The sequence below is a fragment of the Gavia stellata genome, chromosome 30 (genome assembly GCF_030936135.1).
Source record: "Gavia stellata isolate bGavSte3 chromosome 30, bGavSte3.hap2, whole genome shotgun sequence".
NCBI classification, from domain to species: domain Eukaryota; kingdom Metazoa; phylum Chordata; class Aves; order Gaviiformes; family Gaviidae; genus Gavia; species Gavia stellata.
Window position 1 is genome coordinate 1,076,634 of NC_082623.1, and position 26,288 is coordinate 1,102,921.

At 54.9% G+C, this 26,288-nt stretch overlaps 2 protein-coding genes across 5 annotated transcripts in view; one reads left to right on the forward strand and one right to left on the reverse strand.

Moving 5' to 3' along the window:
• Window positions 1-4,144, reverse strand: part of PPP1R12B (protein phosphatase 1 regulatory subunit 12B) — a 127,427-nt gene extending 123,283 nt beyond the window's left edge. For all 4 annotated transcript variants that reach the window (XM_059830981.1, XM_059830979.1, XM_059830980.1 and 1 more), the window contains exon 1: window positions 3,857-4,144. In XM_059830981.1, coding sequence (XP_059686964.1) covers window positions 3,857-4,144 — 288 coding nt within the window. The remainder of the gene's footprint in view (window positions 1-3,856) is intronic.
• Window positions 4,145-10,889: 6,745 nt separating this feature from the next.
• CSRP1 (cysteine and glycine rich protein 1) lies at window positions 10,890-25,879 on the forward strand. Its single transcript, XM_059831168.1, has 6 exons — window positions 10,890-10,937; window positions 18,091-18,203; window positions 22,463-22,631; window positions 23,034-23,160; window positions 25,048-25,141; window positions 25,451-25,879. Exons 2-6 carry the CDS (start codon window positions 18,092-18,094, stop codon window positions 25,525-25,527), a joined length of 579 nt encoding a protein of 192 aa, XP_059687151.1. The 5' UTR covers window positions 10,890-10,937; window position 18,091; the 3' UTR covers window positions 25,528-25,879.
• Window positions 25,880-26,288: the final 409 nt, after the last annotated feature.

The following is a 26,288-nucleotide window of genomic DNA, read 5'->3' on the forward strand; positions in this document are numbered from 1 at the left end:
GTAAAGGGCCAAATTTGCTGAGCAGCAACCAAAAATTGACCAGCCTTAGTTTGACATGGATGCTGCTTTATAAAGCTCTGAAGAGCAATTAGACATGCCTGCAGTTTTACAGCTCTGGCTCAGAAGCAGGAATAAGTGAAACCGGGACTGCCAGAGAGGTTACAGCCTCCACCATCTAACCCAGAATCACTGTGCAAAGTACCTGACTTTTCTTGAAGCAGCTTCTGAATTACCACAGGTGCCCAGCACCTGAAAATCAGTCAAAAGCAAGTGCCAAGCTACTTTAAGAGTACTGTAAATGACAGAAACTCAGGAGTTATTTCATGAGCAACTCACTTCCCCATGGAACAGGCAAAAGGGAAACAGCAGGTAAATTGTCAAAGGGCAGACGAAGGATACATAATCTTTTCTGTTGTCATTGTTTGGGAACCAGTACTCAAAGACAAACAAGCATTGCCTATTACCTTTGGAGATGCCTTCCCACCTCGAAGCATCAGAATTTTTTTCCCTTAAGACTCAATTTTTGTAAAAGTTTACTCTTCGGTTCCATCTCTTGCTCAGGAGGAAGAGCATTTCATGCCCACTTCCCACCATCTGCAAACACTAAAGAAGTTCAACTGCGACCAAGAGTTTGTTTCACCTTCTGGTAGCGGTTTTCTTGATGATTTCTAAATGTTCACTCACATTTAGCTAGTATCTCCCTTTCCATTCTGCATTAGACACAAAACCACTGCCAAAAATACACTATATTCAACGAATTAAGTTAATCACTGAAAATATGGGATTGATGTTCATTCAGTAGCATTTTGCAGGCACTGAGGTAAGATACATGTATAACTGACACCACAATACAGGTAACAGACACTGGCCTGTGGTGTACGTTTATGCTGCAGCTGATGCCTCCAAAGAGGAGGACGACGCAAGCTGGAGGCTGAGAAACAGCACTCGCAATTTAGAAGGTTATTTTCAAAATACAGCTTCATAGCTATAAATAGCAAAGACAACTTCTCACCCAGCAAGTACACAATGTTTCTTAGTCACAGAGGCCCAGATACTAGAGAAGGTGTAATTTTACCTTTCTTGAACACCACGCAACATCTGGGGCCACTGTGCACTTCAAACTAACTAACCCAATTTGTAAGATTGGTCTTAGGTTTTGTAGAAGCAGATGCCCTCTCTGACAAATTAAGTCAATTGACTTTGTTAACCCTTCCATTACCTAAAGACATTTGCTTGTACAGAGCAAGCCTCACTTTACATTACGTTCTTTAACCAAAGAAAAAATTTTTACCCAATCTTTCCATCAACAAAGCAAACTCTTTTCAATGGGTAGCATTTTCTTCCTCACTGCAGGGCGGCTTAGTTTTACAAGTATTAAACGAGAGCAGACGCTCACTACCATCTGCCCTGTATCTCATAATGTTATGTTTCTAGTGCTAAGAGAAGTTATTAAAAAAAATCCTCACACATTCTACTACAATCCTCACTATATTCATTTCATTTGTCAACCAGCACTCTGGGGACCCTCAACCTAACTGGACCTCAGCTGACACTTTACCATAGACAGTATAATTCCCCAATATGAAAACAAACATATTTTGGACACATTCAGTGATAAGGAACTCATAACAACCTCTTCAGCCACGACAATAAACATTTTCATCTGATACAGATTTACAGACTCAAGATACACATGTACAACAAAACCTCTAACAAATCAGCGTTTGTTCCATTTGGGTGTGCAAGAACATCTCAGCACTCTTTGACGTTGTCCGAGATATGCAGGTGAGAAAACGCTAATGCATCAACGGGACATTGGAGAAAAGCTTTTATTAAATACAAAGGAAGGTCAACCTCCCTTCCTGTAAAGTTTCTGAAGAAACACTTCATGTAAGAGACTTGCTTGTACAGCTAGCATCTGCTTGACTACTCACTCATCTAATAGCTCTTCCAAGTATCAAGCCCTAGGTGTTACTGTTCAAGATGTTACCTGATACTTAGCTCCTAAGACACAATTCTTTCTGTATACAGAATTATATTTGCAGCCTGCTTGTCAATATATGGCTTGCCATATATTCAAGAAGTTTGACCTTGCAGAGATAATCGCCCATTGTCTGCCGAGTTTAATGCACTTCACGATACACTTTTGGCCAAGCGTCACGTTACATGCATCAGCAAGATACCCGGATACTTCTGAAGAGATCATAATCAATCCTGGCTGGAAAGTCCTCATGAAGTCATCCCAACTCTACCATACTTCTATCCACCTTAGATTCACCCATCTTGCTTGTCAAAATGCTTTCAATAACGAACTCTTCAGTAACTGGCTCTTACTAGTGTCTAAATGATTACTTATTTATCTGATAATAAAAGTAATCTCCAATACAGCATGTATATGTAAGTAGTGCGACTTATTTGCTATTGCTACACCAAAAAAAAAAAACCAGAAGAGCTGAGGCATTACAAAGTTCACTGCTTTGCCAACTGAAGGGTATTTAACCTGACGGTCCGTAAGCTCCTATGCTCTTTGCTTCATAACTTATTTTTGCAACTCCAGAACAAAATGAATAAATATCACTGCCTCTTGTTCACTGACAGCCACGAGTGAGCGAGCTTGTGAACCGAGCTTTTAAATGTTCCAAATGCTTCAGTTCAATAATACCAGCCCAGCAAAGAAGAAAGCCTAATCAACTCAATTACTGTCCTCCTATTTGTGCTATTAAAGCATTATTCTTTACAAACACATTATTTCCAGATGTTATTCCTGGACTGTGCTTCTTTTCCCGGTCCCCCCGCTACACTATATGCTTAATCTGCGAGATCTTGAGCTAACAAAATCTTCTTCCCGAGCCTGGCCTGGATTCAAATCAGATTCATTTCACTGACCAGATGCAACAATCTGGGACACTGATTTCACATGCCCTGCTAAATTCTGAATCAGTCTTAGATAGCAACAGGTTTCCCAATATTAAAGGGTAGCAATTTCACATGCTCCCTTACATTCCTGTGCATTTACACAACGACAGCAAAAGCTACAGATGAAACACAGCACATGTTTCTAGACAGGCAAGGCTTTACCGCTCTGAAGCTAAGTTCTGCAACCACTTTTGTATGATCTTCAGCACATTTGGATGAATAGTAATAGAATCTACGTCGCTTATCTGAGATGTGGGCACTCTCTGGTCTCTGCAAAGGTTGCCAAAGAGCAGTTTGGGGGGTTTCAAGGCAACGCCGATATAACACAAACACAGAAGCCGACAAGAACCTTCTGACCTTGCAAAAACCGTACCCCGCACGGGAAATTTCCCTAGTACTGCTGCTATTTCAGCAGACCACAAGCACAAAGTCAGAAGTTTTCCAAAAATTAATAAATTGGCCACCTAGCCAGGCTCGCAGCTGTGCCAGCCCAACGCTTTATTTTGCTAATTAAGCTACTTAATATCTCTGTGAGAACTCGGTACATCAAGCTGCTCGACTGGAACATGCTACCACGCTCCCCTCCAAACTAGGTCTCTGCTTCAGACACAAGCTAAACATGCAGGATGAGGCTCAGATCAAAGCCTTCTGCCATCGCTTTGTTTATAAACAACCCACTACCGGTGCTGCAGGTACCGCTCTGCCGTCCCCCCCCCGCCTCCAGCAGCAGGGGAAGCGCCTGAAACCCCCGTCCCCCCCGCTCCGGGGCTGAGGAGGCGAGAGCAGAGGGAGCCACAGCCTGGGTCCCCCTCCCGGCTGCCGGTGCCTGGGCGCGGGGGAAGCCTCGCTCGGCGGCAGGCGGAGGGAAGGACCGCCGGGCCGGGCCGGGCCGCCCCCCCGCGGGCCCAGCTCCCCCCGCCTCAGCCCGGGCTGCCCGTACCTGGTGCAGGGCTGTCAGCCCGTCCACGTTGGTGGTGTTGATGCGGGCGCCGCGGCCCAGCAGGCGCTTCACCTCCTCGGTGTCTCCGCTGGAGCAGGCGGCCAGGAAGACGGCGCCCTCCTCGAAGCGGACGCGGGACCCCCCGGCGCCGCGGTGCCGGCCCCGGCCGCCCCCCGCTGCCACCGGCTCCTGCTCCGTCAGGGAGCCCTTCCAGCGCCGCAGCTGCTCGGCCCGCCGCAGCCGCGCCGACTCGGCCCGCTTCCCGCCCAGGTGCTCCGGCTCCGACATCGCCGCCGCCGCACTGAGGCGCAGGGAGCGCGCCGCGCCTCAGCCGGGAGCGGGGCGCAGCGCCCCCGCCGCCATCTTCGCTACGCCCCCGCCGCCGCCGCCGCGCCCGCGCCACCCGCGCCCCGCGGCATCCCGGGACATGTAGTTCCCGCCGGCGGCGCCGCACCTGCCCGCGGGGCGGACACGGCTCCCGGCGGCCCCCGCGCGCCGCCGCACCTGGGCGCGACCCGGACTACAGCTCCCAGAGGCCCCCGCGCGCTGGGCGGCCCCGCCCGCCTTCCCGCCCGGCCGCCATCGCAGCGCCCTGCCCGCCTCAGTCCGGCGTCCCGCCTGCCGACCGGGGCTGCTGTGTGTGGCGTGAGGCGCCAGCACCGCCCGGCCGTGCCCCCGCCTGCGGGCCAGGGAGGGCCGGGACAGCCCGCGGTGCCCGCCTGGGGGCCTGTGGGGGCGAGGCGGCTGGGGGGGCCGGGGGGGGGATGAGGAGAAATGGCTGGCACAGAAAGAGCCCTGTCTGTCAGGGAAACCAGGCCGAGTCTGGCAGGTCCAGCTGCCCCTCCTGCCCACGCAGTTGCCAGTGAGGCGGCCAGGAGGGTGCCGAGCTTCCAGAGAGGTGGTTTCCAGTTTTTCCTGCAGTCAAACCCAGAGCCTGGCCGTCCCCAGGCGAAGGCGGGTGGTGTTGAGGTGGCAGCAGCTCAGGGAGCCTGCGAGGCGAGGAGCAGAGGTCTACCGGGCCGCAGCGACACCGTGGTCGCAGCCGCCAGGCCCAGCAGGTCTCTACCCTCCGGGCAGGTGCCGGTGTACCGGCCTGCAGTGGAGGGCGATGTCTGTAGGCCCGCAGGCTGCTCCCTTCCAGCTCTACCTGCTGTAGCCAAAGCAAACTGTGAACATTTTCGGATGAGATGTTTGGGTTGGCTTTGTTGTGCCTTCTCTGAGCCCCCTCTCGTGGCTGGAGCGTCCTGCTCGTAGCACCCGGCGGTGCCTGCCTGGCTCTGCTTGGTGAAGGTGCTGAGGATCAGCCCCTCGTAGCAGACAGCTAAGCACGGGTTTCATTCCGAGTGAGGGTCTGCCCCTCTTCAGGTTATTTTGTGGTATCAAGCTGCCAAACCGAGGATTTGCCTCAAATTGTTCATTAGAGGAATCGTGGAATGAGCACACTGCTAAATGATCAGTGACAAATCCCCCAGACCAGATGGCATTTGCTCATTAGTCTTAAAAAAACCCCAGCAGTTTTCAACAGAGTCCCAGGGAAAACCCCAGGAACTACAGTGCAGTGTGTCTGATATCCCCGGCATACAAATTATTAGGAACCATTCTAAGGAACAGAGTTAGGGGCCACATTAAGGGCTATTAAATATTCATAAAAATGCCCGATCACGGTTCATTAGCAGTTTAAAATTGCAAAACTGGAGTTAGGAATTGCTACTATAGAAATGGTTCAGAGAAGAGCAACAAGGAAAAGGGCTTCACGCAACGTGCAGTTTAGTATGGCGCTCCTGAGAGCAGGGCAGTAAGGATGCTAGCTGTTGAGGTGGGTTTAAAAGCAACAGGACAAATTAATGGCAGTAAATCAATCAAGAGTCATAAACACAAAGTTGCCATCCTAGGTTGAGAAAGGCCTTTGGCTGCGGGTTGCTGGAGGCTGGGATCCCTCAGCACGTGCTCCTGGCGCCTGCAAGAGATGGGGTGCGTGCTGGGTCATGTTCAGTGTGACCAGCTATCGCCTTCCCATGCTTTATATTGCATTCTTCCCAGCGAGGTTGGTTATTCACTACGACCGGCAATGCTGGGTCCATGCTGGACCAGGCCTGGAGCTCCTTAACTTTGCATCTATTCCTTCAAGAATTTAATTACTTCTGGCTGCACGCCAGGCTGACGTGAGCCTTAGCTCTTGCACAGAGTGATGGGCACAGCCATGTTAGTGGTTCAGCTTATGGTTTTGTGAGCGCCTTCCCTGTCTGCAATGCGGTAACAGGGTGGGAGGCCATCCCGTTTCCCCCCGCAGCTGACAAGACCACCCCATGCTCCTGTGAAAACTGCCTGATTGAGACCATCACCATTTATGTTTTTAAAACATGCCTGTTACTTTCCTGACAGGAATTTTACCCAGGCATATTTGGAGAGTTTTCTGCATTTGTCTAGGATTCCTGGACATCTGACTAAGCTTCTGAATGCCGAGAAGTCCTGCACAGCCGCATCTCATGAGAACTGGCTGTAAATCACAGCAACCGTGATCCCAAAGCTTCTGGCATATGCACCGTTGCTCCTGGGGTGCAGAGCTGTTTTGCACGTGCACAGGTTGGCATGTCTCCCCAACCTGCAGGATTCCCTCTGCACGACGGCAGGTCAGTACAGTGCTTTCCTGGAAACGTCGGCTGTCCTGGGTGCTTTCTGCAAACTGCCTCCACTCTGTAGCAATCACAGCCAGAAGGATGGCAGCCCTATTCCAGATCTGACTTCTCTTGAAAACGAAATGTATCCCCCAACAAAAAAAAAAACCCTTGGCTGGAAGAGGAGACTGTTGTCCGTGACTACGAGCCTCTTGCTCTCCTTCCATCATCTCAGACGCCCCGGATCCCTGACACGTGTGACTGCAGTCCCATCTCTGCTTTCCTGTGATCTATTCCTTCAAATTCAGTCCAGCTCTGGCCTTCCTCCTATTTCAGCAGTAAGTTTCTGAACAAAAATTCCTTATTCCGTGTCTGCTCACGGGATGGTCAACATGGGAACGCATGGCTCGGCAATGCATCTCCTGGATCCTGAGCAAAAACCGTGTCTGTGTGCTCCCAGCGGCTAATATCTTTAAGTACCAGTTTCCTTCTTTTCAGTCTCTGAATTTCCTTTAACTGCTCTATTACAAATAACTGCTTTATTTATAAAATAAAACTACTTTCTGGAATGGTCTAGATTTGTTCTTCTTACTCACCTCTGCCAGCAGCTTGTTTGTCTGAAGTTAAAAAAAAGAATAAATTCCTTGGTCCCTTTATGTTCACTGAAAAATAATTTTACACCACCAGCTGTGAAAGCCATGGTAGATCCATGCAGGAATTGAATGACGTGTGAACTCCGCTCTCTTTGGGGGTTTTGATTGCCCTGACATTATCCTGTGAATGCTGCTGGTTTTATTTCAAGCTCTTAACAGCATTTTTGATGCCATGATTGGTTTTGGTCACTCCTTTTAGCACCTCTGGTCCCAATCCACTGACCCAGGACACTGACTTAATCCTCTGGCACGACCATTCCCCAGTGCCCAGCCGGGTGAGACCCCGGCGCCTTGAAACTGCGCCCTGGCGTGCGGATGACGCTGTGTGAAGCCGAGCAGGCGCTGAAGTCTTTTTTTTTTTTTTTTTTGGAAATAAAACCGGGGCGGGTAATATTCCCAGTTAGAGACTGCACACTGCCTTGGGAAGCTGGGAGACCTGCGGGGCGGGGAGGGGGGGTCTCACGGCTCTCACAGCCTTTCCTACTCCCCCGTCCCGCTGCCGGTGCAACACTAGATGGCGTGGGGACGCACGGGCACCGCTCAGCTCCGTCCCTGCGCTGGCAGAGGAGTCCCTGAAGTGAAGACTTCTGCTCTCCTGCATCCCCTGGGTCTGCGGGATACTCTTGGGTAGGTGGGGAGGCTGCAGCAAGCGAAAGGGAAAGGACAGCCAAAGCCAGCCCCGTGGTGCACAGCCCGAGAGAGGCATGTCTGCTGGTTGGGGAGGATATTGGGAGGTGAGAGGTGACAAACTTTGGACTTCCCCACCCTCCCAGAAAGGGTAGAGAGTGTCCCTCTGTCAGACGGCAAGGTGTCCTGCCATCCCTGCTGGGGAGGGGACGGGCCTGGACCGCACTCACTCTCTGCGGATGGGGTTATGTGCTTCACAAGTCTGGTCTCCTCCTCCAGCCCCCCCCCCCAGAGCAAACCTCAGAGCAATGACCAGAGTTTGCAGCAGTGTACAGTGAATTCTGCGGTGCAGCGACCCTTTCTGAAGCTGACAGCCAGATTTTAATACACCCACTCCACCTCCTCTGGAGAAAAGAAATAGGGGTATGTGAGCCTCCGAAACCTGACAGCCCCTGCCTCACAGCGGTGGGAAGCCAGCTGGAGGGGGCAGGCCTGTCCAGGTCTGCTGGAGGCTGGCATCTGCAGCACCGTCTCAAGATGTGTGTGAGACACATCCTCTGAGTCATCTGGCAGAGGTTTCCCAACCTCCAGGGGAAAGGATGCTCATCCCCGCGTGCTGTGGCGACGTCAGCTCGGGGGTATGTCTCTAAGTCCCTACAAGGCCTCAGGGAACCCTGTGGAAGGTCCGTGGCCATCATGACCATCTGCAGCAGGTGATGTCAAGGTGCTCTGTCCTCTTCACAGTGTGCCAGTGTGCATCGTGGCAACTGGTAAAGCCCCACTCAGTAATATGCCTGTACCCTCTTAACTGAGACCCACACATTCCCTTCAGTGGGGCCCTGAACACCCAGTTAATATGTTCCTAATGCCACTTGTTCCTAATGTCCCCGACTGATGAGGTGACCTGCTGTGCTCTGAGCTGTTGGATGGGCCATGCCCAGCAAGACTGGGTCCTTCAGGTCACCTCCGCTCTGCTTGTCCGTGCTTCATCAGGGGCTGGGTTCCCCCAGCAAGCGATGGCCATTCGTGCACGTTGTGCACACCTGGCATGGCAGCGTGGCTCCTCTCCTGCTTGCAGGACAAAAGGTGTCCTGGTCCTCTGTGACAAAAACCTTCCCTCTGCACACAGGACGTGAGCAGCACATTCCCCTGATGATCGTCGTCCCCTTCTTGTGTTCCAGGCCTTGGTTCAGGACCAGGAATTTCTTCTCCAGAGTTCAGGGCAAAATTATTGCCAAATCTAATGCCAAAGTCTTCCAGGTCCAAAGGAAACACCTCCCTGCTGCTGCCCTCCCAGCCCTCCTCCCTTCCTCCCAATTCCAGCAGTGCACTCCCAGCAGCCGGAGCAGCCTGGGCTCCTCAGCATCCTGCAAACAGGCTGCCTGCCCTAGGCGAGCCGCCGTGGCTCAGAGGAGGACAATGAGTGGGAAGGGTCCCATGAGCCCCAGAGAGTAGTAGGCAGCCTCTTTGTGCCAGCTGCCTTTTTTCTTTAATGCTTACTTACATTTTTTGAGTAGAAAAAGGCCAGCCCAGGCAAGAGAAATTAAATAGGACCTTTTGCTAACTGCATCGTGGCCTGGCTTGACAATCCTGTCCATGGCCACAGCAATCAGGAGCACTGGAGCATCCAGCTTCTCTCCATCCTCACCTGCTATAGGGGCTGGAAGATCCCCATGGAGCTCAGATGCTTGAGGGACTCCCGGGGCAGAGGTGCAGGGTGGGAAGCAGCTACAGACACCAGCAAAACTGTTCCCTTCTCCGGCTTCCCCTCCCGGAGCTCCCAGTGGAGCTTGGGAGGGGCTGCCTTTTGCTGGCCTCCAAGTCCAGGTGATGGAGCATTGATGGACCGAATTTTCTTCAAATCTTCCAGGACACCAAAAATGCCTAAGAAAGGGAAGATCCTTTCTCTGTCTAGTGCCACCTGGTTCCCATCCCTGTGTGGGGTTTGCTGGGAATCGGGGCGGGTGTCCCGCTCCCCTCTGGGCCCTCCTGTTGCAGGCAGCTTCCACGGGCAGAGACGGAGTACCGGTGGGGGCTGGATCCAGGTGGATGTTTCCCAGGGGAATGGAGAGTGGGAGTTTGTACCCCAGCAAGCTGAGAATCGGGCAGACACAAGGGAATGCCCAAACAACAGGGTCCCACCGGGGGAGTCTGAGCACGCAGTAGCAAACAACGTCTGACAGACTATTTGGTGCTGGGTCACACTGCAGGGCTTGCACGTGGAACCACCGCTTTTTGCGGTGGAAGCAGCGTTACCTGGAGCCTTGGTGTGTTTTTTGACAAGGTCCTGGGCCTTCTTGGGCTCCCGTGTTGCCCTGGCATAGAAACACACAGAAAAAAATGGAAATAGCAGCTTTGTAGCCCTGCAGCCACACTTTCTGTAGGCTGCTCCCAGGATGTTCGGGCACGGAAGGCACTAACGTGTGGTGCGAGAGTACGGCAGGGTCTGCGGGACATCAGGGAGGTGGGGGCAGTATCTCTGCTCCTGCAAACGCCGAGGTTGCCCGTAGTGCTTTGACCTTTTCACGGCTCAGAGCCCTCCATTCGCAGCTCCGTAACCTGCCGTCCGGCTGTGCTCGAGGTGTTTTCCCAGCGCCCCTGCGGCAGCCTTTCCCTCGCGGTTTCGGGCTGTGCTTCTTTCTTATCCCCATGTCCTGCATCCGCAGCAGCGTCGGTGTGGTGGGTTCCCATGGGACGCCGTTGCCAAAGAGAGTCGCCCCTTTCTCGACACCTTCTCTTGCGACTTCTATTTTAATTGAGGGGAAAACTTGGAGCGTAACGACGTACCGGCCCAAGTATCTGATGGGTGTTACGGATGGCACGTACCAGCCTGCGGGCTTCACGGAGCGGCCGCGGCTGGCCCCGAAGGGTTCGTCCCCCCGCGTGGGAGCGGGGTCCCCATCGCGTGGGCCCGGGGCAGCGCCGACGGGACGTGGGGGGCGGCGGGGGGCAGTGCCCGGGGGGGGGTCCCGGGGGCCGGTGGCGGGGCCGGCCCGCCCGGTGCCCTCCTCCGCCGGGCCCTCGGGGCGGCGGCCGCCGTGACATCAGCCCGGGCCGGCGCCGAGCGCAAAGCGCCGCCGCCCCGCGACCCGCCTTCCCCCGCCGCCACAAAACCCCCGGGCGGCCGCCGGCCCCAGCCCCGCTCCCGCCACCCGCCCGGCCCGGCACAGCCCAGCCCAGCTGCAGGTAGGTGCGGGGCAGGGGCGGCCGCCGGGCCCCGCGGCGCGGAGCTGAGCCCCCTCCCGCGGGCGGCCCCGGTCCCCGCTGCGGAGCCGCCGGAGTGCCGCTCCTCCCGGCCCGGGGCGGGCGGCTCGCCATCCCTCCGAGCTGCGGCATCCCCGCGGGCCCCCCGCGCCCGGCCCTCCCCCGGGCAGACCCCGGGCCCTCCGGCTGCGCCCCCCGGGCGCCTCCCCTGGGGTGAGATGCGGGGCTGGGGGCTGAGCAGGGGCGCAGAGCCCGGCACGCGGCCGTGGGGTGGATGCGGGTGCGGTGGGGCCCACTGAGGCACGAAACGGCATGAGCATCCGTGCACATGATGGCAGATGCGGAAGCCAAAGCGCTTGCATCAGATCGGCAACTTTCTAAGCCGGCGCAGAGCGGGGAACCAAGGCAGCGCGGTCACTTCCCACCGAGATGCCAGACTTTCTGCTGGCGTTAACCTTAACCCTCCGCTAAGCGTTCCCGTTCCCTTTTTGCAACGGGAAATCTCAGGCTTGTGGTCTCAGGTTGGGCTGCGAGCAGAGTCCTTGCGCCCTGTCCCCTCGCCGAAACGTGGGCTCTGCTGTCGCTTCGCTTTGCAGCCTGAGTACGGCTTATACCCGGGGAGACAGAGCCAGCTCCATCCTCTCTGCTGATGTGGACTGATGTCACTTTACAGAGGAGATTTGCATCGCTGAGGACCCGGCTGGGGACACGCTTGAGCAGAGCTTCAGGCGCCGCTTTCCAAACCTCAGAGTCGGCAGCAGGGCCAGCGTGTAGGAGGGGGTGTTAATTAGCACTTGGCAAAAGTACCAGATCCTTCCAAGTCACAGTATTGGATATAGAGAGGGATGGACTGGGTGAGAAGGCACAAGCACTAAAACAGAGTTAGGTGTGAGATTGGCTTGGGCCGCTGCACCTCCTGGCTTTGCTGATGGCAAGGCTGGAAAGGTGCGGTGGTGTCTGTGACCGCTCCGAGCCCCGGGGAGGACTCGCTGCTTTGCAAGTAGCTCAGTGCTTGCTGCTGCCGCTGCTCGACAGCCAGTGCGGTGCCTTCCCGGCTCCCGCGGGTCGGTGAGAGGCGGGTGTTGGTCTCTTCTCCCAAGTGACTAGTGATAGAACGAGAGGAAATGGCCTCAAGTTGTGCCAGGGGAGGTTGAGGCTGGATATTGGGAAAAATTTCTTTACTGAGAGAGTGGTGAGACACTGGAATAAGCTGCCCAGGGAGGTGGTGGAGTCACCATGCCTGGAGGTGTTCAAGGAACGTGTGGACGAGGCTTTGTGGGACATGGTTTAATGGGCATGGTGGTATTGGATTGATGGTTGGACTTGATGATCTTACAGGTCTTTTCCAACCTTAGTGATTCTGTGATTCTGTGGTGGGCACTGTCTGTTCAGCCTCGGGCTCGCAGCTGGGCTCTCCTGTCCCCTGGATCGGGGCCTCTCCGGCTGGGATGTCAGTGCCTGAACCCTGCCTCTGGAGCGGCTGAGCTCAGCTCCCTGCTCCTGGGAGGCACCATCAAGTGAGCAGGATGTGTCTGACTGGAAAAAAGGGCTTTGCAAAAGCTAAAGTGAGCTTGGTCAGATTTTGATTCCTGCAGAAGTCAGTAGCTTTTCTTAGCACAACTGAAAATGTTTTTGGCTTTTGTTCTGGATAAAATTGCGATTTTCTTTGAGGAACCCAGTCGTGATAGGAAACTTTCAAGTTGCCTTTGTAACCAAAGCTGGGGAGCAGGGTGGTCAGCAGGCAATGGCGTGTTGGTCTGCAGGCATGTCGCGGCTGGTGAGGGCTTGCCGATAGCCACGTCTGGCAGGCGGCTCAGCGTGGTGCTGGCCTCACGCCTCTTCCCTGGCACAGCAAACCTGAAGGCTGCCTTAGCGGTGGCAGCAGAAGTAATGCCTGACTGTTGCTTTGGGGACTAGAGTAGATGAGCCGTGTGTGAGGATCACTCTGGACCTCGGACCCTCCTGACTGTCTCTCCTCCACGGCAGGCAAAGCCCTCAGAGATGTCTGATCAGATCCAGCTGCATCTCCTGGGTCAGTTCTTTGATTTCTCCATGGTGATGCCCAGTGTTTTGCCATGTCCTGGTGCCCGCCAGCCTCAGGACCCCGTTCTCCTCTTGCTCACCAGTTCGACATCACTGTATCACAAATGACCTTCATTTATCCTCATTCACACTGTTGGCAGCCCAGAGTTTCCTCACGCACCGCTCCACCCAGCTGATTACATGGCAGGGGGACGGGGGGACAGTTCTAACTTGGCTCTTGTAGGGTTATTTCCACTTGTGCCCTGGTGATGTGAAAGCCACTCTGTGACAGATGCCATTTCTCTGGGGCAGAGAGTTCCCCATGGGCCTGATTGCAGTTACCAGTGCTGAACCCCTGATGCCCTGTGCCGGTGATTTCCCCCGCGGTGTTACGTGTATCTCCATGAGCCGGTCCCTCTCTGCCTCTGCCCACACGCCTCATCTGTCTATGTGCCGCCTTCTTCAAATTTCTGCTCATTTCATGGCTATGCCAGCTGCTCTCTGAACTGGAAGGTGGCAGTCAGACCCCAGGGCTTGGGGCTCCTGCTATGGTTTTCTCCCCTTTGACTTGTCCCTTTGCCAGGCCATGTAATAATCCTTTGTGGACTGCTGTGAACATTGTTAGGAGTGAATTTTGTCCAGCACTGATGGTGCTTTTCTGCCATCCACTTGTGTTAACGCTCTCATTGGAGAAAAAAAACCCTTTTACATGGGCCAGGATGAGTCTCCTGTTCCTCAGTGATCTCCTCCAAGCACAAAGTGATTGCTCTGCAATTAATTACTGTAGGATTTTAGTAGAACATCTGGGCACATATGTGGGAAAGGTTTTCCAGCTTTTGCGGAAGCTGGAATGGTTGAGCTGACATCCCGGTGGCTGCAGGTAAAGGTCATTAGAGGGTGAAGGGGGAGAAGCTCTGCTGCTCTGAGTGCCCCCATAGTAGTGCATCTGTGTTCACGTGGCCATGGGTGCTGCCTTAGCTCCAGCAGTTAAAAACCAGCTGCTCTCAGGCAGCTGAGCCGGTGGTTGTCAGCTTTGGTGTCGGTGACAGGCGCACGCTGATCTCTCAGCCCGCTGTAGGGAGAGGGTGACAGTCTGTGCGTTCCTGCTGCTTGGTGGCTTGGCTTCATCTGCTCACTGCCTCCCCTTACACCCCAGGTTTAGACGACATCCCAAAGCACCAGGATGTACTGGTTCCATACTGGTTTATGCCTTGTTGTTTAGCGTAGCTTAGACTGCCTCCCAGACTGGTGCAACACAAGCCTGTCTGAAACGTGGGTCAGTCTAGCTTACATTTGACCCGGTGAACTGTACTGCTGCAAAGTCAGACATCAGACACTGAAATTAGAGTTAATCTCCAAAAAGTGTCTGACTTGCGTGGTTCTGCACAAGCCTCGCTTGTGTCTGTGCTTCCCAGCAATACAGCTGGTGATAAAAGGGTGGTACCTTGGTTTCCGAGGCCCTTTGCCTTATCTAGAGCGGATGATGGACCAGCTCCAGGGCTGAGCCACGCTTGGCACAGAGGATGCTGTCTGTAGGGCTCTGGTTGTGTTTGCTGCAAAGTTGTGGTACATGGGATGTGGAGCTGCAGGAGGGAGGAAACTCGCCTTGGTTTTTGGCAGCCCTGGGTGTCTCTCTTCCCTGTGCTCAGTGAGGTCTTTGGCTGCAGGACAGTCACCTCCTGTTCCTCGTTCCGCAATGGGTCTAACAGCGATTTGGAGAAGTGCGACTGCGGTCAGTGAGTGTTGCAACTGGGCAGAATATGGTGCTCAGCTCCATGGTGCAAAGTACGCTGAAAAAAAATGTTGAGGGAGTTGCAAACTCTCCGATATATCTTAAAGTAGTCATTAATTAGGGAATTGGGATGATGGGTCTGTCTAGCTGGCTGTTGTAAGGATTTTGCTTCTGAGACGGCTGGCGCAGGTCCCAGGCTCCGTGAGCAGGGTGCTCCTGTTCTTTTTTTTTTTTCCTGCTGATACTGACCTGTACCATAAACTGCTTTTTGGTCTCTCGTGTGGCCTGCGGGCTCTCAGCATGTGCCTGTGTATGTTGTGGACTAAGAGGGAATTCCCAGCAACTTAAATCTTATCTCAGGCTTTCTCTGTGCCCAGCTGTGAGCTATCACAAGCCCGTATATCCCCAGGACAAACTCAATTTCATGGTCTCTCCCCACAGAAAATCCATCCTGGCATGTGCCAGGAGGTCTTGCTGGGATGTGGCTTTGCTGGGGCTGCATCTGTGCTGCTGGGTGCTTCATGGTGGGAGTCACCTGCCAAAAACACAGTGAAGTTGTTCAAACTGCGTGGAGGCACCTGCAACCTTCCCGTGGTGGATGGAGGAAAACAGGCAGTGAAAGGGCTTGAACTCCTCTTGTGGCAAACACCAGATGACCTTCACCTAGAATCACCTTTTCTCCCCCGTAGACTTACAGGCGGCTCAGAGGAAGTTGTCCTCACTGCCGGTGTCTCAGTTTGGCCAGATGAACCCTGCTGTTCGGGACAAGCAGAGCCTCTTCCTTCGCTGCTGCTGTAACGGGGAAAAAAATGGGGAGGCAAAGGGGAGCAGCTGGCTCCAAAGCACGCTGGGCAGTTTGTCCCTGAGCGTGCTTGCAGATGCTCTGGCTGCAGAGCAGGGAGCGATGGCAGGAGTACTGAGGCAGGAGTACTGAGGCAGGGCACTGCCTGCATGAGGCTGCCCACCAAAATCAGGGCTGGTGGGTCCCAGAGAGGGAGTCTGCTGGCTGTTGTGTTTGGAAAGGGATGGGAGACCCAGAGAAAATGTAGCCAGAGTCGTGTTATTCCTGACAAGGGGTCTGACACAGGTGGGCACGGGGGCAAAAGGGGCCAGTGGGCTCCCACGCCCTCCAAGGAAACTCCTGAACCAGGTCGAGCCCTCCTCCTGGTGCAGGGGGAAAAAACAGGCTCTGGAGAGAAACAGTTTGTATCCTTTTAAGGCAATCCAAAGGCTGGGACTGGCACGATCAGGCTGGAAGGGAGGGATTTGGCACGGGCTGCGCAGTGGTGGGAAGCCCAGCCTGCGGGGTGTTCAGAAAAGAGGCTTCCCGGCTGCTGCGCTCACAGCCCAAACACAGCTCCTCAGATCCCTGGAGCCAGCACAGCCTCTCCAGCCCCCGCTCCCGGCACCCTCCACAGCTCTGTCTGTCTGTCCTGTGCTGAGACCCTCCGCGCATCCAGGAGCCGGGAGCTGCAGCCGGGCTAGAGCGAGGCCAGTGCCTCCGCGCAGCCCTGCCGGTGTGTCAGCCCTGACCCGCGCCCTCCCTGCCCTGCCTGCTGGTATAACCAGGTTGAGATCGATTTCCCTTTTCTATTGCCTGACAAAACACTCTTACACAGGGAAGAGCTCGACTTTCCCATATACTGGAAGGTACAGGGATCTCGCTGTGCCTGTGAGCAGAGGGTTTGCAGCGCTTTGTCCTCCCTCATCTCTCCGTTTGACGTTTACAGAGCCCCCAGTCCCGCTGTGTTTAGCATCCATCTCCCCACTGCCTGCCAGGCAGGGCAGTGCCGCTGACTCAGCCGTTGGGTGGGGGACTGGAGACCCAGAGATGGGGCTTCGGCTGCCCCAGGTGATCCAGGGATTCAGAGCTGCCGCAAGGAGAGGGCTCAAAGGCTCTGCCCCTGGTGTGCCCCAGCAGACCCAGATCCCCGTCCTCATAGCCATGCATCCGAGCCGAGGCAGGTGATGAGATCCTGCGCATGCTGTGGGGTGGCACACGGTGTAATGTGAAAATAGTGTTTGGTTTTGGGGACCTTGCCCTGCTGCTTTAACTGTTCAGGCATCAGGAAGCATACGGCTGTGCCTGCAATGGGGAGGGTGAGTTCTGCTGCTTGTCCTCATGTGGGAGCAGGATGGAGAATTACAGAAGTGTTGATGGAGAGAAGCCTCTGGAGACCTCCCAGGCTGCAGCTTGTGCCCATTGACCTTTCTTATATCATTGGGCACCACCAAAAAGTGTTTTGTTTTGTTGTCTTTGTAGCAACCCTAGGTTGCCGTTAGATGCTCCTTATCCTCCTCTTGGCCACACTCAACCAGCCTGCCTGTTGCTTGAATGTCTTGAGGTTTATGTTGGCCTGGTCTTCAAAAGTATCCCAGCCTCTCTGGGTTAGAGCTCTGCTACTTCTGTTGGCTGCTCACAGTATTTTGGGGTTATCTGCAAATTTGCAGATCAAGGGGCGTCTTGATTGTGTCTCATCAGATACATTTCAGGAAAGAGGAGACAAAATAGAAGCATTTATATCCTACCAAGGAGCTGCATGGTACCTCAGGTTGGTGCTCAGGTGTGTGCCCTTGCACATGAGCCTGTCTCCCTGGGGCTGCTGGTTTCCCAGCCTCCGTGACTGTACCTGCAGTCCTGGAGGAGACTGAAATGCCCGAGTACAGGGGGAACCTGTGAGCGGTTGGCCAGGCAAGGCACAGGCTAATGATGCTATGGGGTCACGGTGCCAGAGCCCGCTGCTTTTGGTGGTATCAGGGGTCAGCTCCTGCCCTTTGGGCAACCCTGGCTATACCCCTGCCCTGTGGTGGCAGAAATGAAAGAGATGTTCGGGGAGGAGAAGCTGGAACTGTTTCCAGCCGGGGTGTCAACCTGTACACTCTCCAGCACCAAGGATCAGTCACGCTGGCCATTGTTGCGTTTCCCTATCGAGGGGTAATAGCAGGGCTGTGATCTAACGAGGTGCCGGTGCCGTGGGTGCCTCTCTAAGCACTGCCTCCCATCATTGTCCTGCTTCCTCCCTTTTCCTGGCACAGAAAGGAGCTGTGAGGTCCCACGGATTCCAGGACGGGGATTTCTGCTGCTCTGGGCTGGCAGGACCAGTGGTCCCGAGGAGGCAGCTGGTTACTGCTGGGTGCTGTAACGATGGGTCCCATGGGCATCCTGAGTTCTGCTAATTCTGCTAATTACCAGCCCTGTGGATCTGTGCAAACAGCAAACATCTGTGGGTGGTCTCCACTTGTGCAGATGTGGAACGGCTGCTGGAGCGCTGCTGGCGGGTGCCCGCTCCAGCTGCCTCTCTCTGCCCCATCCCTGCCTCCTGCCCGGCCAGCACCCTGCCTGACCTCCCACCCTGACACTGTTTCTGCCTTTTTCTGCAGGATGCCGAACTGGGGAGGAGGAAAGAAGTGTGGTGTGTGCCAGAAGGCCGTGTACTTCGCAGAGGAGGTGCAATGTGAAGGAAGCAGCTTCCACAAGTCCTGCTTCTTGTGCAGTGAGTACCAGCCCTTCCCTCGCCCCTCCCGCCCCGCTTCCTGGCTCTCCGCCGGCTGGGCGCCCCGTCATGTCCTGTTTATGGGCTGTGTAAACGCTCATGAGGATTTCTCTACAAACAGCCTGGCTGTGGGAGCCATGTGGCAGGCTTTCTGCTTTTCTCCAGACTTGGAAGTTAGTTCTGCCGAAGGAACACAGATCATCCCAGGACGCCAGGGGCCATCCAAGCTGTCAGGGCTGACCTCAGCCAGCACCCACGCAAAGACTTAGTCTGTCCCTACACCAGGGAAAGGCTAGGCTGAGTCCTCTAGACTATCTCCAGATGTTCAAGATTGGAGCATGAGACAGGGACTCTCCAAACAGCGGTGGCAGGAGGTGGCACATCCCATGCAATGCTCTGAGGTGATGCTAGCTTTAGTCTTCTAAGTGGCTTTGCCACACTAAAAAGGTGGTTGGGCCTTGGGAACTGGCATGGGATCTGCCCCTGCGTCCCAGGAGATGATGGGAAGAAGATGTGGTCCTGTCCTGGCCCTTCTGCTGTTGGAAGGCCTACTGTGAAGTGCTACAGGATCACCTCCAGCCTGCCTGCAAATCCGCTGTTGCGGAGGGTGTCTCTGTTGTATGTGTGGACCCAAGTGTAACCTCCAGGAAGGGCAGCAGAACGGGATCTGGCTGGGGGTTAACTCAGTGCAGAGACCCCTTCCCCTGCCCACTCTGCAGGATCCTACAAGTTCTCTTGGGTTCATGCTGCAGGACCCCAGATACCCTTCCTCTCCTTTTGGGGATACCAGGGCGGCAGTGCAGGGACAGGCGAGTAGTGTTACGGCGCTGAGAGCAGCTCCTTAAACCTGGGGCATCCACATCCAGGGGGGCTGCAGGACTTCTGAATAAAAAGACGACCGCTGTCCTCAGCCTGTGTTTTACCAGATTACTGTCCCCTGCCCTTGAAGGCTATCACATAACAGAACTAGTGATTCTCATGTGCTAACAGGAGCATGCGCGTTGCCTGTGTCCACTGACGGCGCATCAATACATTGCATCTGACACAGAGCAGCAGGCGTAGAAGGGCATCTTCAGAGCTGCCCTTGCAGCAGGGCCCCACTGAGGTTCAACATTTTCTCAGCTGGTCCCTGCACCCTGTTCCCAGTCTCACCATCCCATTGCAGCAGAAAGCACGGATGGGATCTTTTCCATATGTGCAGCAAGCAGAGCTAGGGTCTATAAACAGGCACACAGCTAGAACTAATCCCAGTAGACCTATTCCAGCAGGGAAATACCAGCGTCTTCATGGGGCCAATCCCTGCCGTGCTCCTGTGTCCACCTGGCACGGACACTGGATACTTCTTGGCCAGCCTGCCTGGGATGCGGCATGCACAGATGGATGCAGATGTGAGAGAGAGAGGCTGTTGCCGCGTGTCTGCTCCCTGCGCAGCGTGAAGAGTGGCCAGCGTGGCCGGTAGCTCTCGTATGTGGGAGTTTCCAGGCTGGAAACCTTGCTTTGGCTTGGGAGGACTAAGAAGGGGAGTTGCAGAGAGGCTTTCCCCAGGCGGGCAGGGGGGTGGCAGGCTGTGTCCTTATTGCGGCTGCTTTCTGCAGCAGGAAATCGTGCTGCTTCTGCAGCCTCAGATAAGGGGTGTGGGGAATGTTACCCTCATCTGCTCCCCACCACTGGCTTTTACCATCTGAGTCCGTATCAGTGGAGGACCTCAGTATGGGGACTAAGATCCCACTGCACTGCATCTGCCCTTCCCTGCGACCCCTGTGCACACAGCTGGATGGCTAGCGAAAGCTTCTGCCGTGTGATGCTGGCACCCAGAGCGCGGGGCAGGCCTCCAGGAGCCACGAAATCAGGAAAAAAGCATTGGTTTGAGAAAGGAGTACATGGCCAAAGCGGGGAGGAAGGTCATCCCATGTCTGCTCATGGAAGCAAGTCACCAGGGAGTGGTCCAGAGCCACCTACAGCCAGGGCTCCTGTCCCTCTGCTTTGCAGACGTACATAATCACACTCCACATATACCCCAGCAGTTCGGCCCGTCCTGGCTGCAGACTCCCCGGTTCAGACGGTGGCTTGCGTGCCAGCCCACAGTGCTGCCCACTGTTCCCAGTCCCGTGCCACAGGCTGCGGGTGACCCTGAGCTGCACTGAACTGCGTTCCCAACCTGTTCCCCAGTGCTTCATCTGGGCCTCACCAAGGAACTTGAAGCCACTATCTTTAGGGGAGAAAAACAAATACTTTGACCTCATCTGCCAAAAAAATAATCAAAAAGAAGCCAAACCTACCACAGTGCATTAGAACTGGGGATCAGCTCAGGGAGTGACTTGGTGATTGACTCAGTGGCATCGATCCAACTGAGTCAATAGTACATGGCAGAAATGTACTGTAATGAGACTGTTTGGCCTCTGAAAGTAGCAGCAGCTCTTGTCTAATTGTTTTGTGGAGTAACTCCGCTGCTCTTTCTTAGAAAAACAAAGGGTCCTTAACTCGATGAGTGCGGCATGCTGGAATTTCTGCAATGCAGAAACCAGGGAGCTGGGGGCTAATTTCTAGGAAGCAGACCGGGAAAGAATTTTCCTGCTGCCTCTCAAAGGGTCTGTGGCTAGTACAGATGAGGGACTGTGAAGCTTAGGTTAGAGCTCTAAATCCACCCAGCACGGTGGGAGAGAAAGACAGATGCCATTGAGATCGTTCACTCCCACCCCTAGGACAAAGCTCTTTAAACGTGCCAGTGAAAATGCTCAAATTCCCCTCCTGAAGGGTCTGTCTGAATGCAGCATTCCTCCTGATGACCTCCAGAGTAATGCAGAGACAACCCCAACACCAGCCCATTAGCTTGGCAGCTACGGGACCAGTTAATCAGAGCTGGTCTTTCTCAACAGGGATGTGTGCTCCATCCCCAGCTCCTGCCGTGGTGGGATGGAGGAGCCCATAGCCAGGAGAGGACCCTGCCAGATCCTCCTTAGATGGCAGGAGACGTTTCCCTTTCCACCTCCTTCTCCCAGCAGCAGCACACGGGGTTCTCCGCAGCCCTGGAGGAGAAGCACCATATTTAGTAATTGGGCCGGGCAAGGCTGCCTCTCTCCCCCGTGTTTAGTGCCGCGGTTTGCACTGCTCCAAGAGGAGAGCTCTGCTGTGTTTGCATTCCTGTGATATTGGTAAAGGCCAAGAAAATTTTCTGCTGGTGAAGAGGCCAATGGGCTGCTGGGAGCCTCGACATTTAAGGCATGTAAGCGGGATGGGGGAAGGCTGTGTCGCAGCTGTAACAGGATCTGTTTCGGGGCTGGCTGCCAGCGCTGTGGACTCTGCCCCAGGCGTCGGGATCCTTCACGGGGCAGGTAAACACTGGAGATCACTTTGAGCTTGTTTGAGTGCTGCTCGCCTCCCACTCCGGCTTGCTGGGCGGCGTCTTCCAGGAAGGGTTTGGAAGCTGATGTGGAGGCTGAGATCAGAGCTGGGACAGGAGTCAGGAAAACCTAAAGATCAGGAGAAGAGTCTGTGTGGCCTGAGCCCAGCACCAAGCTCAAGCTCTGGATGGGCTCAGCTGGGAGCCAGAGCCTGGCTGCTGTCTCCTCCTGTCCCATCTTACATCCCATATTGATTCCCAAGGCTTGAACACCCAGCTGAGTTAGTGTTCCTCACCTGAGACCACCCTGTGCACACACCCTAATCATGGCAGGGACCAGGGGTGACACGTTAGTATGAACTCTTCCATCGTGGTCTTGGGGCCTGGAGAGGCAACTGTGCCAAAAAACTTCCAGGGCATCAGCTGTGGTCACGGCTGCAGGTCTGCTTTTAGTCTGTCTAAACACAGGGAAAAATATAGTTGCTTGCATTACTTTCCCCCGAGTGCCTATTGCTGTGTATTTGCAGCGGACTAGGGGTGTGGCAGAGCTGCAGCTGCAGCGGGGCAGGGATATCCATCCCTGTGCTTGTCAATCCTGCAGTGATTTGTAGGGAAATTTCAACCCTCCCAACTTCAGTGCATCTCCAGGATACCAGCATCAAGAGGGTTAACAGAGCTGTTTCTTAGTATCAACCTTGTAGCTTCAGTGGTTGCTTCCTTTTAAAGCCAGACAAAGTTCTTGTTGTGATCCTTATCTCTGGCTGTTTTGCATGCACTCCATTTAACAAGGATCTTGTCTAGGGTTTCCTTACTCCTTGAAAGCTGAGCTGTACTATCCCTTGTGAGGACTTGTTTTCTCCAGCTCATTAGCGAGCTCTGGATGAGCAGGCTAATGGCACAGCCCTCCCCTCTTTTCCAGTGGTCTGTAAGAAGAACTTGGACAGCACCACTGTTGCTGTGCACGGAGAGGAGATCTACTGCAAGTCCTGCTACGGCAAGAAGTACGGCCCCAAGGGCTATGGATACGGGCAGGGAGCAGGGACCCTGAGCACTGACAAGGGCGAGTCTCTGGGAATCAAATATGAAGAGTGAGTTTAAGTCTTGTTTTTGAAACTGGGGCTGTTGTGGGCACCTTCTCCCCCACATCTGTCCGCTTGTGATGCTTGGCTGAGTAGCCCATGCTGAACTTCCAGCAGTATCTAATCTGGAGAGTGCCGTGGGCTGCCCTGCCTTTCTGCTCCTCGGGGGAAACCCGCTGAACCCTATTTGCCGGGTGGGATGGGGCTTGATGGGACATGTCCCCGTTACCTGAGCATGCTGCCCATGCCCTCCTAGCATGCTGCCGTGAGGCTGAAGTTTCCATGGGGCGCAACACACTGTGGCTAAAGTTCCGGGCCCTTCAAAACTGGGTTGGGATTTGTGATCCCATAGCTCTTCCCTCCTCCATCTTGCTTATGTAGCCCTGATGATGAACTCCTTGCCATCCACAGGGGCCAGCCCCACCGACCCACCAACCCTAATGCATCCAGAATGGCCCAGAAAGTTGGAGGTGCTGATGGGTGCCCTCGCTGTGGTCAAGCGGTGTATGCAGCTGAGAAGGTGATTGGAGCTGGAAAGGTAAGAAGGGGGATGGAGAGGATGGGGCACGCGCATGCCACATGTTGTTGTGTGGCAGGGAGACCTTCAGAGAAGGTCTTGGCATGACCCACAGGCTGCTGCAGGCTGAGCTGCCAGCGCCTCCAGCCAGGGCTGGGCTTGGGGTCTGGTGGCCATGCTCACCTGGAAGCCTGGCACCAAAAGGAGATCTTGGCATGTTGGGTAACAAGGTTCTCCAGGCTACATTGCTCTTATAGACTTTTAGACAGGAGAGAAATACATTTTATACTAAATATCCGGAGTGCTGCTCAGTGGAGGTCACAGTGGACATCCCTGCTGCTAGATGTTTTGGGAGGGTGAGCAGTGATGTGGGCCATGGCCACTGCCACCGCTAACTGAACAAGTGCAACGTCCAGCCAGCCTTTTCCACCCTCTGCCACAGGCTGGGATGCTGCAGCCCAAATTCAGGGCAGGGAATGGATTCCAGTGGTCAGTGCTGCCCATAGGCAGGGCAAGGTGGGTGGAGGTGTGGGCAGAGGCTCGGTGCATCTCCTTGGGCTGTTCTGGTAGTGGACTGGGTCTGCTCAGGGTCAGATGTAAAGGATGCTCTGCAACAGCCCTGGTACTTCCTATGTCAAGTTCACCGCTTCACCAGGGTCCTTTGCGTCCCAAGCTGTGGCCTCACCCTCGCCCAGCTCTGCGAAGCCCTCTGAGAGGCATGGGGACACCTTCTGCTCTGTCAGCCCTGGGACCCCGGGTGAGGTCCCTGCCCCGAAGCAACTTTACCTTCGAGGCTGGGTACATGTGCAGAGTTTGCCAAGGCAGCTGGGTCAGGCTGCTTGGCTTCATGCCGCAGGGGATGGGACGGCTGTGCTGGGAAAGCCTCACCGCCTCGCTGGTGACATTAGGTCACCCCTGCTGTGCTCTGTCCTCCCTGGGGCTTCTGTGTTTGTCCTCTGTCCCCAGAGCAAGGAAGGGAGGCATCTGGTCAACACAAAGAGCCTCCCAGCATCATCATACTCTGGCTGGCAGTGCAGGGGTTGGTGATGGACACATTGAGGGTCAGCCTGGGGTCAGAAGCCAAACCTACCCTTAAAATCATGATTTGGGCTTCCTGGTAGGCTTCTGGCCTCAATGTTTATGGGGAACCAAAGCTGGCAAAGCAATTACACTCAAGCAAACCCGGAGAGGATTCCAGAGCATGTATTTCATGTGCTAATGTTTGCTGGATGACTCCATCTGCTACCTCCTCCTTCAGCCCCCTAATTTCACATTTTCTTCCAAAAAAGGTTTCATGTTTTCCAAAGTGTTTATTTAAATTCCTCCGTGAGCAGCTCTGGCTACTCTAGGTCTGCTCAAAGGCTGTGAGCTCATTTATCCCCAGAGGACTGGCAGAGCCGTGTGTGGGGGGTGGTGTTATTTTTAAACCCTGGCTGAATTCTGCATTCTTAGTATCTGTTTGCCGCCTTCCTTGGAGCTGTAGTTGTGTAGGGGCAGGTGTCCCAACCCTGCTGCCACCCCCCAGGCTAACGTACAGCAGCAGTGGATCGCAGTTGGATAACTCGGGGGATTTATCATGCTGCTCGAGAAAGGACAATCTCCAAAGAGGGTGATTGCTCCTGACAGATTACTGTACAAATTAGTGTACAAATGACTTCTGCGAGTGGGGGCGAAAGCTCTCTAAAACCCGATCAGTGTGGGAGCAGTGACCACACCTGATGTTTCCTCTCTGTATCTTCGCCCCGGGGCTGGGAGGACTGCTTTATCCAGAAAAAAGCGTTCATCCCGTTCAGACCCCTTTGCCAACCACTTTGGGTCAGAAAGAGAAAAGTGACCCCGTTTGGTAGCCAAAGCATTGCTGCCCTGTCCCCGGGTGTTCTCTGACCGGGCTCTGCTCCTGTTCCACAGTCCTGGCACAAGTCCTGCTTCCGCTGTGCCAAGTGCGGCAAAAGCCTGGAGTCCACCACCCTGGCAGACAAAGACGGGGAGATCTACTGCAAAGGTGAGTGCCACCTTCCCCGCTGGCTTGTCCTGGACTCCGAAGGGTGGAGGCAGAGGGTGAAAACCCCTGTGCAGGGAACCAGGGCGGGACTGAGGTTTGGGGAGGTGGTGGCCCCAGCAGCTGCGTATGGGGGCTGGCTGCGCCGGCTGGCCGTGGAGCCGGGGGATTTCCCACCGTGCCTGGGGCCTCTCTGTTTGCCCAACAAACATAGCAATCCCTGTCCTGTTTAGGCAGTGTATGCTTCGAGAGGAGGACCTGCTCGTGTTCAGCTGCTGGCCTTACCTGTCTCTCCCTTCCCATCCCCTGCAGGTTGCTACGCCAAGAACTTCGGTCCCAAGGGCTTTGGCTTTGGACAAGGCGCCGGGGCGCTCGTCCACTCGCAGTGAGGCACCAGGAGCTGGGCTCTCCGCACGCTCAGGGCTTGTCCAGACCAGCCTGTGCTGCCCGACCCTTCCCGCACCCGTAGTGAGCATCCTCACCATCATCAATAACCACCTGCTGCTTCACAGCACGAGCCCCTTCCTCCCCGCCATGGTCCAGTGCTCCCCAAAGCTGTGGGAGTCCCAGCATCGTCCCCAGCGGGTCCTGCTGGTGCGGGTGCTGGCGGGGAGACAGCTCGCACCCACCCGCAGTGAGGTCCATGTGCCCAAAACATTCTGCTCCACGTTGCCCATCCCACCGGGATGCAAGCTCAGCCGTGCCATGCCTTGCCGAGCAAGCAATAAACATCAAAGCTGACCCACGCCTGGCCTTGCCGGAGAGTTTATTCCCCATCTGGGGCTGAGGAGGTACACTCAGTGACCAGAGCTGGAGGTCAGGAGGTAGAGGGAGGACGGGAAATGTTTGCAATTGTGGCTTGCAATTAAAGCACAAAGGCAGGAACTGCTCAGTGCAATTTGACATGGCCCAGCTGTGGCCAGCTGAGCTCTGTAGGTCGGTTATCCCCCCTGCTCCCACGGTGGATAACCATTTCAGAAGCAGCGGTTGGTGCTGGGAGGCCCAGGACAGCCGTTCTTGGGTGTGTCAGTAGCACAACACGTGTGCACGCCCTATCGAAACCCCTATCAGTGCTTTTATGTGGCACGTCTCCAAACAGGCGTGCCCAGCAGTGCAGAATAATGAACAACTTTTCACCCACTCCCTGGGT

Excerpts from the sequence above, each read along its gene's own strand:
- CSRP1 (XM_059831168.1), top strand. The coding sequence starts at position 18,092 with ATGCCGAACTGGGGAGGAGGAAAGAAGTGTGGTGTGTGCCAGAAGGCC. Across the intron at positions 18,204-22,462 it reads CAAGTCCTGCTTCTTGTGCA|TGGTCTGTAAGAAGAACTTG; the intron begins GTGAGTACCAGC and ends CCTCTTTTCCAG. Across the intron at positions 22,632-23,033 it reads CTGGGAATCAAATATGAAGA|GGGCCAGCCCCACCGACCCA; the intron begins GTGAGTTTAAGT and ends TGCCATCCACAG.